The sequence below is a fragment of the Lepeophtheirus salmonis genome, chromosome 9, assembly GCF_016086655.4.
Source record: "Lepeophtheirus salmonis chromosome 9, UVic_Lsal_1.4, whole genome shotgun sequence".
NCBI classification, from domain to species: Eukaryota; Metazoa; Arthropoda; class Copepoda; order Siphonostomatoida; family Caligidae; genus Lepeophtheirus; species Lepeophtheirus salmonis.
The window spans coordinates 17,702,052-17,719,655 of record NC_052139.2 but is presented as its reverse complement, the minus strand read 5'-3'; the positions used below and the strand labels follow the sequence as shown (position 1 = coordinate 17,719,655).

General features: G+C 30.4%; 2 protein-coding genes across 3 annotated transcripts in view; one reads left to right on the top strand and one right to left on the bottom strand.

The window, feature by feature from the left end:
• Positions 1–17,604, bottom strand: part of Polr2I (RNA polymerase II subunit RpII15) — a 566,921-nt gene that overhangs the window by 80,340 nt on the left and 468,977 nt on the right. The gene's annotated exons all lie outside the window — the stretch shown is intronic.
• Positions 11,928–17,604, top strand: part of LOC121124686 (uncharacterized) — a 42,470-nt gene continuing 36,793 nt past the window's right edge. The window contains exon 1 of the mRNA XM_040719867.2: positions 11,928–12,220. Within this exon, the coding sequence (XP_040575801.1) occupies positions 12,160–12,220 (61 nt within the window). The 5' untranslated portion in view covers positions 11,928–12,159. The remainder of the gene's footprint in view (positions 12,221–17,604) is intronic.

Sequence of the window (17,604 nt, the reverse complement as noted above, 5' to 3'; positions counted from 1 at the left end):
ATTCACAGCCTTGGAGACCAGCTGCTTGCTCACTCCACGGTTTTTGGCCAACTTGGACAAGGAAGTCCCCGGCGAAGCCTTAATAGACTTCCAGAGGCCTTCAAGGAAGCGGGGAGTGCGGATTCGGTCACTTCTCATGTTGTGGGCCTTGCAGCAGACTTTCCCCTCAACCTCCCAGACATTGAAGACCCGGTACACTGTGGTTTTGGGGTAGTTAAGAAGCTTGTGGATAGCAGAGGGCTTGTGTCCCGCGCGAGCCAATTCGAGGATGGCGTCTCTCCTTGCTTGTTCCATGATGACTATTGTTTGTTGTCAAAACAATTGTGGTGGAAGTTATAGTGTATTGTTCACGCAACCTTTTATATGTGTATGATTTAACCTCGAATATCCACATTATGGATCTGGATGAAGTTTAAAGTAGTTCCAATTTTTCGTGGACACCCTGTACAAACGTTCATTTTTATAAATGAGTCCTCCTAAGATATATCAAAATATCAAATAGTTGGGCAATCTTTCTTATATATATATAAATTTCAAATAGTATTCATCGGGAAATTGAAAAAGGTTTCAAATACCCAAACTGTTCAAAAGACGATAATGACATAAAATAAAGTAATTTCTAAATTGCACAAACAAATAATTATTTAGTAAAATCAAAAGTAATACTCCTTTTTTTTTTTCTTTTTTTTTTTCTTCAAGCAGTAAATAAGTAGATCCTTAAAACATAAACAACCTTCTTAAAAAAAATGCGGAATAAAAAAAAATCATTTTAACAAATAAATAAATGATTTATTGTTGAATTATACGGAATAACAATTCAACAATTTAATTTGTCTCTTTTTCTATTAACTTACTTTATAAATTGGCATAGATATGCATGTATGTTTGTATAATCCTTGTGAAATAAACTTATAGCTTTATAAGGGAAATGTAATCACGTTGAAGCGATATCGTTTCCGTACAGTAGTACATTATTCTACTGTTATAACAAAGAATAACACACTTGTATGATAGTCTGCAAATTTTATGTAGTCACCCGCTAAACAAGATTCAACATTTTTAATTAGAAAAAAAAAAAAAAAAATGGTACGAAGGAGTTGCTAATAATATTTTTCTAGAACTACAAAAATGGATACATGGAAATATCTACATTCATGTGTATAACTAAAAACAAAACTTGTAATAACAGATCGACTGATGATTATATACATAATTTCGCAGTATTTATCGGGGTTTAGCTCAAAAGAATCCAGAGAAAAAAATATTTCCAAGAAATTTCGGATTTAATTATTACACAATATAATATCTTTAAATCAAATGGTTCAATTAGAATCCCGGTACCTCTTAGAGAAGTTAATACACATTTTTTATGTATATTGACTTCAAAATATTTCCAAGGACAGATGGATTAACTGTAGGCCTACACTGTATACGTAATAATTATACCTTATTACGTGGAGCTCCATCCAGTCACAGCTTTAGCTGTTATGACGCCGGGGCAAACCTCACCTCCAGGGCTCCCCCACTCCCAAGAAAAGTAAAATTGATATTAAAAGTCAATATAACTTATTTTTTAAAGCCATACACATAGTAACACCTTTAATACAAATAAATACTGATATCCAAATAAACTGTGTGCGATTGACTGTTAAAGTATTAGAACCATAAATACTATTCATATTTTTATCTGACGGGCCTGTGTTTTTGTCTTCATCGAATTTTTTTTTTGTAAAAAATTGCGTTTTTTATTTTCTTTTCCGGGTTCTATCTTTGACGTACGCTCAAACAATCACAAAAACGTCAAAGAAGTTTTTTTTGTAGGAAATCTTATTTTTCCAGAACTATGAAGATTAGACCTATCACACTTATACAACAACGCGAGATACACTTTATTAAATCAACTATTGGAAAAATAATGGATTTCTTTTTATCACACCTATTTCAAATATATACCATTAATTAAAACCTATTACATAATATAATAGTATATAAATAAAATAACAGACTCAAAATTTCCTGAATTGCAAAAATCATTAATTATACCAATACCATACAAGTCAAAATGTTAAATAACAAATATATGAACAGCACAAACGTCCGTCCATAGCCTTACTCTCCTTGCCTTTCTTGATCATGCAAAGTCGTTGATACTATTATTCTATGAGATCTGCTCAGTCATTGTGTGATTAAAAGTGAGGAAGACCAGACGAGTAGGAGATTCTTGTTATATGGTTAATCTAAGCTAAGTTTATTTTTTTTGGCAATCAAAACCACCTAGGTTCAAAATATATGCAGGCGCAACAAGTGAATAAAAGTTTTGCTACGCCTCATTTAATGCATATTAATTTCTTTAAGAGCAACAATTTGACAGGTTTTAATTGCCATATATTTTTCAAGAGGAAAAGTAATGTTCCTTATAATTCCGTATGATTAGATTATACATTTCTGCAATTTGTTTGGCTATGCCTATCCGGAATCATTTTTTGTAATAAGAGTGTCAACGAGCCTATTCGTCGTTCCAGAGAGGTGATGATGACTTTTCATTAAATACATATCAATCACATGGTGTAGCTATATAATCCTTGAAAGGAAATGGGCAGTCTTTCAGAATCCTTATACATTTCCTTTTCATCCTCCGAATTACTATAATTAAGAATCTAAATGACAAAAGAAAATGTTTGGGTTGAATAAAATGTCATAATTTGTCGTAGTAATACAAGTTCATTATTACAACTTCAAAATCTCCCTTTACAAAAATAAGTAAGAACGAACGGCAACTGTTCTTATAGGGATAATTATCAAGTTCCTGGACATGTCAGATGATTGATTGAAAATTAGGGGTAGTGTCCGGTATTGCTGTAGTGTTTAGACGTCAACGAACAGACACAACTTTGTTTTAATATTATAGAAGATAGTTCCTTATCAAATGATATGTGTTACTCCCCGTTTTCATGTGCTCAATAACACGTAGTTACTCAATACTTAAATGTTCTCTCTCCTGAAGAATAAAATCACCATAATAACAGCTTGAGAAAAAAAAGAAGAAGATTTGATGAGCCTTTATGAGTACTTTGGCTCGTTAATATTAACCTCACATAAAGACATACTCATTATTTTTTTTAATTACACGGGGGAACAATTAGGGGGCCAAAATTTCTATCAGTACAATTAAGTCAAGTATATATAATTTATCTCTACACACAATCCAATACTAATCTCAGTTTTTCTATGGGGCGTTGGGTTTCAGAAATATTTGAGATTATAGTAATTCGGAACTATCACCGTTCAGAGACATTTTTTATGATTAAGACAATCACCAAGGTAAAAGGTATTTTATGATTATAAAAGGGTTTTTATTGATTCTGTATCCTCTTCTCAACACGACATATTTCCGTTTTTAGTCGCAAAAACGATACTGTTCTTGAGACTATTATAACTTTTTCATCTTTTATAGTGATATAATAGACAAATATCATAGCTCGTAGTATAGAAAAATATTCCGTCATTTATTTAAAAAAATACCTTTTTAAAAAATATGAATCTTCGAGGACTTAAGTTCAATTTGTTATTTATTGAGTGATCCTATTTTTTAGGGGATTCTACATGCAAATATGAAGCCTTATTTAATTATTTTTCATTTCTCGGCCTTTATTAGAATACATTCTTCATGTAATGAATAATTACTCAACAATATTAGGAAAAAAAACAACGAAATTAACAATCTTAATGGAACTTTTCATTTACGATTTCAATATCCTTATAATGGCATCCTTATAAATAATAATGATTAATATGATAACATTATACTGTGCTTTGCACAAATAAAATAATTCTTAATTAAGTATATTTTAAATATTATAATTATCTATACATCATGAATGGATCTCTTCATTGTTTCTATCCTGGAATCTCATTCCTAATGAAGGAGTACACTCTACTCTGTTATGAAGCCTTATAGTTTTCTTTTGATGAATTTTCATCCATTTGCCTCTCGTCGAAGACGAAGCTCCGAAAAACGATTAAGAGCATCAAGTAAAATTATCTTCCTTTAGTTCTAATTCTTAGATAACATACAAGTCCACTTCTTCAGGTCTTTTTGAATGAAAAATGATGTTATACTTTAAAAATTGTCAAAGCAAAGTTGGTTATAAATTCTCATTACCAAATAATTATTATCCTACTTCACATTTAGAGCATTTTATCTGAATTGCTGAAAGATCCTGTCATAGTTTCAAACCTTGAAATTGTTAACTGTGTTAAATGGATAGATAGATTCCCATTTAAGGGAATAGTCGACTCTACTCTCGTATGAAGCTTAGCTTTGATCGGTTTTCTTCTTTGGCAAAATTTGCATCCTATTATCACTTCAATAGATATTGGAATTCGAGCATCTCTTGTTCAGGATAAAGTATCTCAGGTCTCTTCTTTTGTCGTGATTCATTAAGAAATTTCCTTCTTTGATTAATGAAGATCAATCTTAGCAAATGAAAAACACTTTTATATTTAAAATGTGTCCCTCCACTTACTCAAATATTTTTGCATGTAGTCTTTTACATATTTGAATTTTATAAGTGTAGCTAATGTATAATATTAATGGTTGAATAAGACCCAATATTTTACTTTATTCGTCTCACATCTAGCCTTTTATTGTATTCAACTACTAGAATGTAACCGTATTATAGATTTTATTAATACATGCCAAAAGAAACTCCCTTATCCTGTTCCTCACTCTTTTCTTTAATTCCTATACATACACATTTAATAATGCTACATAATATGTACCCATTTTAAATGAGACAATAAAATATCCATAAAATTTTAAAAAAATTTATATTTTATAATATAAAAATCCTACATCATATTTTATTCGATATCGTATTATAATATTGTTTATTAGTATTTTATTAAAAGCGTAGCAATACATGTGTAATACCAACTGATACCCAAAATTTATTCATACAAATAATAACATGGCCTATATATATATATATATATATAAATATGCTGAGAAGTTCAGGCCTTCACAAAGCTAAATACGCCTTGTTTTGGGTCGTACTCACAAACTAAAGAACAGATCGTCATGAAACTTTGACAGCTGTGTCTTGAAGGTCAACTACTAAATAATGATTATGTGAATTAGAAAAAATAATTGCGATATCTATGTGTGAAGCAGTAATTTGAATTACTTTCCTTTTAGAAGCGGATTTTAATATAAATAATTACTTATGTCGTATATTATGAAATAGCCATGACGTATCAAGTGAAAGAAAAACAATTACCAGATGACGTCACGTTTTAGAATTTAAAAAAATTAGAATAACTAAAGTTTTTACTCAAAAAGGGGTGAAATATTATGATCTATTGGCGGCCAGAATAGCATAAAGCCCTCCCCCTTCACTTAAAATAAATTCACGTTATTATGACGATCACTTTTGGTACTTCTTTAAGTTGGTGCATCTTATGCAGGCCAGGCTCACCCTTAACAAGTGTAAATATTGCCGCCTCCATACAACGTTTTTAGAATTACCAAATTTCTCTTACCTTCTCCTTCTAATTTTTTTTTTCCAACTTATTTTTCTACCCCTCTATATGTGAATATCCTTTTTTAACACAGTTCGCTTTATTATACTAGGAACAATGGTTTGTTCAAAAATTTTAAAAATTATTTAATCAACTTTGTACTCGTCAAATCAATACAAGTGCTCTAAATACTTCTTTGAGCTCAAGGAAATGCCAAAAATATATATCTTATATAAAAAAGCGAATCTTAACAGTATCTAAATTTGGTTTCTCAACACGATATACATAGTTTGTATTATCCTAGTTAAATTATTGAAATCTCCTTTGTAATAAAAAGGACCTATGAAATACTTAATATTTTCAACAAATTTTGAGCATAAATTAAGTACGTATCAATAATCAGTTGATGAGGAGTTAAAAAGAGTTTTATAAAATTTGGGGTTTAAAAAATCCCATTTTCCTAAGGAAATGTTAAAGAATGTTGATTTGTGCAAATTAATTGGCACATGAGATTGTTTACTTATAAGTTTGTAATCAAAGAAAAAGAGAGTGGTGCCGCCGTCTTGTGGCACATTAGTACAACCTAAAAGAATATAAGTTATTATATATAATTTACTGACAGTACTACTTAATCTACTTACATTAATATACGTGGTCCGATATTAGAATAATTTTATATTATATTTATATTAGAACTCTTTTATAGATATAATAAAGGTAGAATTATGTTTCTAAAAATAGAGTATGGAGTACATTTGTATTTTTTGACAAATAATTGTCAATTCCTATAAACAAATTATTATTCTTGGATATCTTTACTCATACCACAAAGTTTAATACTTTATGACCCATGGCATTGCAAATGTTGAGTAACTTAGGTGACTCGATAAGTCTTAATACCACAAGTACCATTGAATATGCATATAATCCAGAAGTTATATAAGACTGGTCGCTGGTATGAAAAGTAAAAAAGTGCCTTTCCAAATTAAGCACGGGCTCGGATGAACTTCGAAAAGGTACATTTAATATTTTAACGATCGAAGACCTGCATTCTCTTTAGTATCGATAAAAAATGGAATATGGACTAAAAATTTAAACTTATTTCCTTCTAATTTGGTTTAAGGAACATTCCTCAGAGTATAAGAAAATCGTTTTCCAGCAAAATTGAGTCCAAATTCATACTGTTTGAAAATATCAGGAATGGGTAAAAGAAATTATTCCGTTTTGGGAAAAATATAATTGACCTCCTTCATATCCAGAACTCAACACCCCTCAGATATTTCGTATAGGTTTACCTAAAGTAACAGTGTAAGATTAATTCCCTATCAAAATTTGACATCACTCCGCAACGGCATCGATGAAGCGTTAGTGTAATTTCCGGAAAATATATCCGTACCGCATATAACTCTTTCCATTCTCGTTTATTGGAGGTATTTGCTAAGAACGGCACTTTTATTAAATAAGTAATTTAAAAAAATAAATTCAGAAATTTAGTCCATAACTTTTATTTGAACTCTTTTATAGATATAATGCTGTATAATTAATGATCGTGTTAAATAATCTAAACTTTTAAAAGTTATAAGTAAATGAATGGAACTTCATTAATTTTTAACATTTTAAAACACAGAACCTCTTCATTTTGACAAGGAGAGTTTTTCAGTTTGAAGCTTACAATATGCAAAGCTCTTAGTAATAAATTTTATATACACGTAGATAGACGTGATAACCTACCTATAGGAACTCATTTGGTTTGAAGCTCAAATAATTGTTTTTTCATTCCGACCCCAATTTTTTTTTTTCAAAATCAAAATTGCTTAATTTCGGGGTGGGCTATAGTTCCTCCACCCACTTTCTGCGACGCTCCTGCCACCATACTCACCAAATGCAAGCTCGTTATACTTTTTTTTCTTGTTGCATGTCGAGACCAGGGCCTGTCGAACAAGAACACAAAATATTAAATCTCTAAAGGCTTTTGTTGATGAGTATTGTAACCCCACGAACCTAAATGCCACCTATAAGAGCTTCCAGGGGCGCATCAAGGCCATTATAAAAGTCGATGGAGGTTGCATTGAAGATAAGAAATGGAAACACATGTATCAACATATCAAAAAAGTTTAGTTAATTTAGCTCCCTTAGTTTCCAAAATTAAACTTGTTAAAATGATAGGTAGAAAAGGTCAAATTTTCAATTACAGACTCGGTTCTTCCTTTTTTCATTCTTTTAAAAATAGTACGTTCGTAGTTTCTGAGTTACGAATAAATTTTCGAAATAATAATTATCGAGGTTTCATAGAATTAATATGATAACGAGCGATTAATATGTCTTATTCTATGGAGAAAATATCTGGTTTGATATTAACTTATAAATAATATATCCTAGACAGTTTAATAATGAAATAATATATTATTTTCCAGTCATACTAATTCAGATTATAAATGCACAAGGTATAAAATATATTCTTAAAAAGTGTACAATTGGTTCATTGATATCATATGTAGCAAATTTCCATGAACAAATAATATTTTATAGCGTCAAAATATTCATTTCAATATTGGGGTGACTAAACCCTCCAGGGAAGTTTCAAAAGGTTAACTAAACATTTATACATAATAAATTTGTTTTTAAAAATTGTCAAATACAATTGATGGCTTTTGTTTTGACTTGAAATTAAATGATGTCACTCGTTCTCAAGTCCCTTAGTATTTTAAACAGTTTTGTATATGTATTTTTTTTTGGCTTATCCGTGATGACGTTTCATTTGATGAGCTACAATCAACTGTGACAAGGGAAGAGGAGGAAAGGAAATAAACGATGGTATTCTCAAGAATTACTCCCATGTGGATCCCCAATTATACAATGCAACAAATCCTCAACCAAATCAAAAATCTACAATTCTAAGAATATTTTGAAATAGATCAGATTTGTGTTGTCTGTTCAATAAGCAATCAACAATTATGAGGGAGAAGGGGAGAAGAAAATAAACATGGATATTGGCAAAAATGCCTCCAATTTCGATCCTCCATTCTACTCGGAGTCCAACAAGGACTTACAATTATAACCTTGCAACATATCTTCAGGAGAACTCTCAGTCTTTTATGAGCACACACGAATGTTCAATCAGGGTTTGAATATAATTGATTATTGTTGTAAAAAAAGTTCACTGCTCAGGAGTCAAATGATAATGACAAGGGCCCAGGAAAAGAAAATTAATTCTTTAGATTAACAATTCCGAAAAAACGGTCTAGTTAAAAAACATACACGATTTACATCACTATAAATGAATAATTACTCATGGTTTGAAGTTTCCTCCGTGTATTTCCTTCTCTGTCTGATTTGGTTTGAATAAATGGACAAATTAAAAGAGAAAAAAAAACAACTTAGGAGGATAGGATTATATAGAGTCTAAAAATAGAAGCTTAACCAGAGCTCATATTATAAGTCTAAAAATAAACCCTTAACCAGAGGACATATTATGAGTCTAAAATTACTAATCCATTGATGATGGTTCTTTTGGTTTATTTTCGTTTTATTTTTCACTATTTTACTCGTTATTGAATGAAAAAATATTTAGCAAAGGGGGTTTTAAATTATACCATGATGAATAGGTATTGTTCATATGCTGTATATACCATATATGTAACTTAATTAGTATTATTTTCCAGATCATTATCATTTTATAAACACAACACAGTAGTATGTAGTCATGGATTGACGAACAAGCATAATATCAGGCAAAAACAGTGACCTTCCCATAGAATTGCCTGCTCTTCCCTAATATTATGCTTCTTCATAAATCCATGAGTATTTCTAAGCATGGATCATCCATCATGTCAAATTATAATTAATTGATAAACTAACCGCTAGTGTGTTTTTTATTATTTAATTTATTTAAATTACTATGACGATAAAGATTCGAACTACATTCAGACATTATGTTACATTGCAATGATAATTAATGAACAAGGCTTATGGAAATACAAGGTTATACCATAACACTTTTCCTACAAATGCTCGACTTCCACCACGCTTTTAATAGTGATGTCAAAGATTTTAACTGTTAGCAAGAGTAGCTATATGTATATATATATTTGACTGTTACTGCCCAGCACTCGGTACGGTAAATCAAATTGAAAATTCTAGCAAGCCGGATTAGACGATGGTATTTCCTTGTATTTCCATTAACCTTGATCAATGAATCTAATTTTTAAAAAATATATATATTTTTCTGGAAATTAATACTTATTAATTATCTACATGTAAGGAATTCGAACAAAACCTATTTAGAATACTATCATTTTAAATTGAATTAAATTATACCTTCACATAGATAAATATTTTAAATATCATTTTTTGGCCAAATCTCCCAAATGGGCATTTGATGAAATGTCCTTTGGCAAAAATGTTTTCGTAAATTGTCATAAAACCAATATTTTTATACCAAAATCTAAAAAAAAAAAAGTGGTCCAAAAGTTAATTTTTTCTTTGCAATCTGTCAAAAGTTTTGAAATTTTAGAAGTTTTGACAAAAAGAAACAATACCCTCAAGGAACTCGAAGTCGTGGTTTTTGGCTCTTCATATTTGCTTAGATAGAAGAGTCCTCCTCTATTACAATTTGCATGTAAGCTATTCAGCAGAATGTAATTTTGTCGAACGGACACATTCCTAAATTACCAATTTGGCAAAAAAAATATGATTTATCCTCCCCTAAAGAAAACAGTTATATACGATTTTGGCTTAGATTAGTTTCATTTTCTTATGCTTCATTTTTCTGGACAAAATTCTTCAGAAAGTAATTCACAGTTTATAAAAACAATTTTTTTGTTCATAAGTACTACTTCGACATAAAAACAGCCTTGAACAAATATTAAGAAAACAAAAAAAAATTAAATTAATTTCTTATGTACTTTGAGAGCCCAATTTTTAATCGACATATTTGAGGCAATAATAGTCTTATTCTGCAAATTTCTGCAACGAGTTAAGATACATAATAAGTTTATTTACAATTAAAAACCTTTATATAATTAAAGATACTTATATTGGCTCCCTTCTTGGTATTTTAAATTTAAAAAATTCAATTTCTCACTAACTACATATAAAGATAAATATAACAGAATATTACATTGTTACATCCCGTTTAAAAGCTTGTTGGTTCTGATTTATGAACTTTAAGATTTTGGGATTCATTAAAAAAGGTCTAACAAGTGGTACAATATATTTTTAGTGCGTCAACATGAAACAATCTTGAACACAAATAAAGAAAAATATTTTTTTTTAAACTAAACATACAGGACAATATTTCATAGACATATTTGAGTCAAAAATAGGCTTTGTATTCAAATATATTGGGATGAGTTAAGATACCCAAAGATTATAAGTATAGTTTTAAATCCTTATTTGATAAATATAAGAGACTTGTATTGCCCCGATATGGTCCTTTTCAACCATAAAATATGTCAGTTTTAATGATAATATCTATCTTTTTTTACAACTCGAGTAGATACATTATAGTAATATTTAGAAGCATTATTATTTATTTTTTTGCAACATCATTCTCATTAAAGCAATCAATAAAAAATAATAATTAATCAATGATTTTTCTCTCTTTCTTTCTTTCTCTCTAAACAGCAACAAATCAAAAAAAAAAAAAAAAATACAAATATATTATCAGAAATAATCCATTTCCTTAATTAAAATTACAAATCTACATTTAATGTTTGTTGTTCCTTTTGATCAATCAATCAGATACAGGTATATATATAGACCATGTATATATAAATATATATGTAGGAAAAAAATAATAGGACACCCCGAGTAGGGATGTGGTAGTCAACTCAAAAGCAATCTAGAATTGTTTTTCTAAAAATTAAGTGTGGATTAGATTTTTATTCTATCCCGCAAATAATTCTTATTAACCCTTTTTTTACGGCGCAAATTGTACTTAAAGTAGGTAAAATTCATCATCCCACCATAAGAATGTGTATTTGACATACTTTATGGTTAAATGAGCCATATCGGGACTAATAGTACTTTCTGTAATCAAATAAGGGTTTAAAACAGTAGCTAACATTTTTGGGTATCTTATCTAATCCCAGAAATTTGAAGTATTGACTCAAATACGCCTAGTTAAAACGTTGTATATTTTTCTCATGTTTTGTATTTGTGCTCCAGATTGTTTTTAGATTAACTCATTACAGACAACAAGGCCTATATATAAATATATACCACAACAGCAAATCAATTCACCGCTAAAAAAAAGGCATCATCATTTTCGTATACTCTGTACAACATTTTAATGTTAAAAGAGGGGAAGACGAAGAGTAATGGAAAAGCAAGGCGTGCTCTCCCGTTAAAGAAACAAACTCTTGGGAAAGGGGGGGTCTTTTTCTTCTTTCCCCCCTTCTACTTATGGTTGTTGTAGTCATATTTGAGACGTCGCCTTTAACGGTGTTGAAAGCGCGGATTCCTTTAAATCATATCTTATATATATGATTTAGCGTCTTAGTTCTATATAATATTTAAATATATCAATACTATATTTGAGTAGGAAAATCTAATTACAATTTGGATAATTTGAAGAGAAAGGACTGTTTTTATTTTTTTGAGAATATAAGCCTCTTAGTGGTTAACTTGCTCAACAAAATGGAAGGTCCTCCGGTCTCAACTTTTATACTTCATGTTTGTCTTTTGATGAAGCTAGCGGGTAAGAGCCTTTGCCTAAAGTGCATAATTTATATTGTATAAAGATCTCATAAGATATTTATACAATCATCCACCTTTCAAAAAAGACATTTAAAAAGCAATAATAAAATTTATTTACAAGGATGGGAGTAGTTATAATAATAATCATATAATATTATTAGGGGTTTTATTGCGTTGTTTATGGCCATCCATTATTTAGGGAATTGCTGTTGATGATGTGGATAGTAAAAAACAATAACAAAAAAAATAAAGGGGTGATGTCGTCATTTAACCTCTTTATCTATTTTTAAATCATTCATAGCCATGACAAATTAAAAAACATTAGTATTCATAGACAGGACCTGAGTTGGTTTTTTTATGTTATTTGTGAAGTAAAAAGTTCTGATCGTTTTTTTCGCTTAAATTTAACAATAAAATTAATAACATAAGGATTTTCCGATTTAGATGAAATATGCGCCGTTTTGTTAAACAACTTTTGTCCATTTCCAAGGCAATTGAAGAAGTCTTCGTTCTTATGCGTAAAAATACTTGACTAGCTCATTATCATAGCCCACTCTTGAGTCCACTCTGTACCATGGATAAAATTATGCAAATGCTTGAAAAGGTGATAATTCCTTGGTCCAAGATCTGGACTATATGACGGGTGCAATAGAATCTCCCATTCAATCTCTTGGAGCTTCTGACTCATCGTTAAAGATGCGTGTGGCCTGGCATTAGCTTGGTGGAATAAAATACCCTCTCTATTAGCCAATTGAGGTCGCTTCTTGTCAATTGCCAACTACAATCTGGTCAGTTGTTGACAATATAAGTACGATTGGAGTGGTTTTTTAAAATATATTTTTATCATTTTAGAAATGCTAAATTTGATTTTTAAAAGTGAAAAAATTGGATAAAAAACTTTTTGAATTATAAGTAAATTTGAAATAATTTTTTTAATGAGATTTGGATCGTTTTTAAGAAAGGCAATAAGCCTTTTTGTTTCATGCCCATACACATTTTAAACAGGATTTTGAATTAGGAAGACATTTTGACAGCGATAAAATTAATTGAGTCGAACATTTTCTTTCCACAACAAATTTGACAACAAGCATTAAGTGTGAAGCGCCTTCTCTCCCCCCACCCGGTAGTTAGGGCCCAGGATTTTTTTAAAGTAAGTTCTTGGGCTTGGATTTGAGTATCTATAGAACTTGGGGAAATCCACTCTACGGAAGAGTCGTTAATTTTAGAGAAAATATCCCAATATTGCACGAAATATTAATTAAAATAACGAAATCATAAATTGTGTGAAAATTTTCGTTCACTTGAACTAAAATTCTAATAAATCAAAACTCGAAATATCCGAGCATAGGTGTAGGAGTGAATCAGTTGTTGGTAGGGGAGGAAAGGCCACAGATTTACCCCCCCCTGTTTAATATTTGGGACTAGCTAGTAATGAGAATCGACTGCACTTTTTGGCTTGTCCGTTTCTTGGATTTGGTAAACTGAAGAATAAATGTTATTTTCTACCCAGAAAATTGAACTAATCAGTTTTTTTATATATAGGAGTATGAGACGGGGGGCGGGGGTACGGGTGGCAATTGCTTCCACAAAATCAAGATACTTATTTTCATTCTAACACTACATAGTTCAAATAATATAAGAAAAGTAACACTTCTATATATATCGAGTGTCTATAGTGGCTGATAGCGATATGTTATTTATATTTTTGTTACGGATAACTATATACAAACCCAAATGGAGCATTTGTGCGTGCTCATAAAAACAGAAAGTAATACTGCAAATTTGTTATTCTTTGTTAAATTCCAAATAGAATTGAGGATCGACATCAGGGTAATTCTTGCCTATATCCTTGTTTATTTCCTTTTCTCCCTCGTCACAGCTGCTTTTTGCTTATCTAATTAAGCATCATGAATGCAAAGATGTTCTACTTCAAAAGATTCTTCAAATTGTTAGGGCTATCATGTTTATTTTCAGTTTATTTTGTGTTTTTAATATGGCCAAAATGTCATCGATTAGTATCAATCATTTATAAAAAATTATGACCTTTTTTATTACACTTCTTAATCAATTTTTTTTTAGAAAACTCAAATATTGCTTAGTTTTCCTGAAATAGGACGGGGGTATTTGGCGGAATATACCTTATTAATTCCTCGATTATTAATAATTTTCGCCTCATTTCGAGCAAGGTACTCAAGAGACAATGTTTATAAGAGACTGCTTGAATGAAAAGAGAATTGAAAAGCACGCCCCAATTTTGTGATGTAATAAGTATAAATCTTTTAAATATATATGGCCGATAAAGTGAGCTAGGTCTAGCTAGACATGAAAATTGTGTTTATTTTAAGCATGTTAAAAAAAACTGATACTCAACATGGAAAATATATCAGTTTGAAAAATGAATTAGAGTAGCGCAGCTATAGACAGCTGTCACAAGTAGGAGATGGAAGCAAGACAGAAGATTGTCAATAATTACTCTGATGTTGATCCTCAATTCTACTCTGCGTCCAACAGGAACTTACAACTATAACTCAACAACAACAAAAAAACCCACAGTGTAATAATTATTCATCTTTTATGAGGGCACATGAATGTTCAAACAGGTTTTGAATATAATTGAGTGTAGGGGAAAAGGAAGTTAATTACTCAGGATTAACTAATAATAACACCAGCTGAGGAATAGAAAGTTTATTTTTCCGATTATTAACTAAAGAAAATCCTGTCTAGATAAAAAAATAAAGCGGTTTTTTACAACTAGCGATATGTTATTGGACAATTAACTAATTTATCTTTTTTTGCCAATCTGCTTGGCTCCCGTGAAACAATGTTGATTAGTATACCTTGTCTTTAAACATCTTGATTTGGGGGAGGATATTGCCCCCTGTCCTCCCGTCTCCTGTGCCATCTACGCAACCAAAAAACAATTAGTTAAACTTTCTTAGTATCACTCTATTATAGGACAGACAAAAAGTTACAAAAGTTTATTTCTTCCATAAAGAATTGCTACTGTTTAAGTAAGGATCTAAACCACATTACACAATATGTAAATATTATTAAAACTTGAGCTCGACCGAACTCAAAAATTGATTTTTTGCGTTTGAAAATTCAAAATCAAATTCGAAAATTAATATAACTAACTATTGTCCCAAAACGAACTCCACTCCTAGTGGGATTTTTTTTTAAATGAGGAAATGTTGTGTGGAAAACAACATTATTAGTTATCGAGTTAGTTAAAGACAATAGTTCTAAGATTACATGTTATTATGTACATCTTACATATATATATAAATATGAAGGTACACAGATGGAGTGTGTTTGTTTATTTATTGGTCTTTTAAGATAAGAAGAGTAATTTGATCGGACAAGAGCATTAAATGACAAGTCCATCTATTAAAAAAATGAAAAATTCATTCGGTAAAACCATCGGTTCAAAAGCAAAGGGATTTAATGTATAATTTGAGAAACTATTTGAGAGTATATAACTATTTATAAATGAAGGTTTTGTGACTATTAATGCACTCTTGCCAAATTATGACTTCCTTTTTATTATTGTTAGGAAGTAAATATTACTCTAAAGAAAGGGTACCACACGTCTATCATGCGTGATGAAAATCGTGTGTATTTTGAGAATGTTAAAAAAAATAAGAAACCGAAAAGCCTAAAATTTGAATTATGTTTAAGAAGAGAGGAGCTTAGTTCTCATGACGTTTCATTAGATCAACTATAATGCGCTGTGATAAGGGAGGAGGGGGAGAAGGAAATAAACATGTAACTTGGCATGAATGACTCCGATGTAGATCCTCAATTCTACTCTGAATCTAAAAAGGACTTGAAGAGCAAATTATGATGCAGAACACAAAATTTAATTTATATGAATACCTATAGATTTTTGAATTTTTTTTGCAAAAAGTTGAATTTTTTTGTAAATAAATATGTATTTTTGAATTTACAAACAAAAATTTAATTTTTTATGAATGGCTAGGGATTTTTTGATTTTTTTTTTTTCCAAAAAGTTGAATTTTGTGTAAATAAATATGGATTTTTGAATTTTTTTCCAAAAATTTATTTTTTCGTGATTTTTGAAATTTTTTTTCAAAAAAATTTCAATATGAAATTTAATTTTTGAATTGTTTTTGTGAGCCACTGATATTTTTGAACTTTTTTCCCTTGATTTCAATGTAAATATTAAAATAAATCCTACACTGATGCTGTTTTAAATATGGAGCGGTTCTCCTCTTTAGGTATAGCACTAATTAATTTCCCCTCTCCAAAATAATAAATATATCAGGTTGTTGATATAAATAAGGGTTCATTAATGCCATAAGTGTCCCTCCTCCTGCACTTTCATAAAAATCCCATTTCTACTTAATATTTCTTTTCATATTTTCTATCGATTTTTATCATCTCTCTAAAACATTTATTTTCATTTTTATTGTCTCAAAATCAACAGGTTTTATTGGAATTTTTTACCTTTTGACTAATCAATCAATGCTCTTTCTAATCCAATGCAACTTGTGCCAGCATACTCTCATAACATATTGCTCATATTAAATACCGGCATGTCTTGTTTTGTTTTTTTCAAGAGAGAGTTAAATCCATGGCAAGAGGAAATAACAATAAATTTGATTACAAGCTCTGATAAGAAGGCAAAAATAAGTTGGCATGGACTAAATTAATGATTCCTTTTGATAAAGTGAATTAATGAAGTTTTGCATGGGATTTTTAATTAACTCGAAAGAGAGACTAAGCAACAGCTTTTTGACAGTACGAAGCATTCAGGCATATAAATACTATATATATGGTACTTCAACATTAAAACAATCTTGAATTAATATCAAGCATAGGAGAAATCCCTAATTTTAATTTGTTATTTTACTCAATACTTTATCAAAATATTCAAATTTATGTGATGAGACTAGATACCCAATAACGTTTACTACAGTTTAAAAGAGTAATTCGTGTATATCGTTGAAAACATTAATTTTTGTATTTGACTCTGATATGGCTTTCCAAATCTATTTATTCTTTAAAAATCCATCAGATTCAGATCGGGAGAGTTTGGAGGTCAAAACTCCGGTACGATGAAATCGTCAAAATTGTCTTGAAACTATTTCATATTCTTTTTCGAGGTGTGGTAGAGAGCCGAGTCCTGCTGTCACAAGTAAGGCCTCTCATTGGCAACCATGTAAATTCAGGGCTTCACAATTTCCTTGGTCTCTAGCCCATCCAGGTAGGCACAATTGTTGACCACAAAGCCTCGGGAAACCCATGAGGAGGAATGATTTGGCCTTTGGAGCTAACCACCTCCAACACCTTGACAGGGACTGGGATATTCGTTTGCTGTTCCTTCTAATCACCTTTAGAGGTCTCAAACTCTCTCCTAACCTT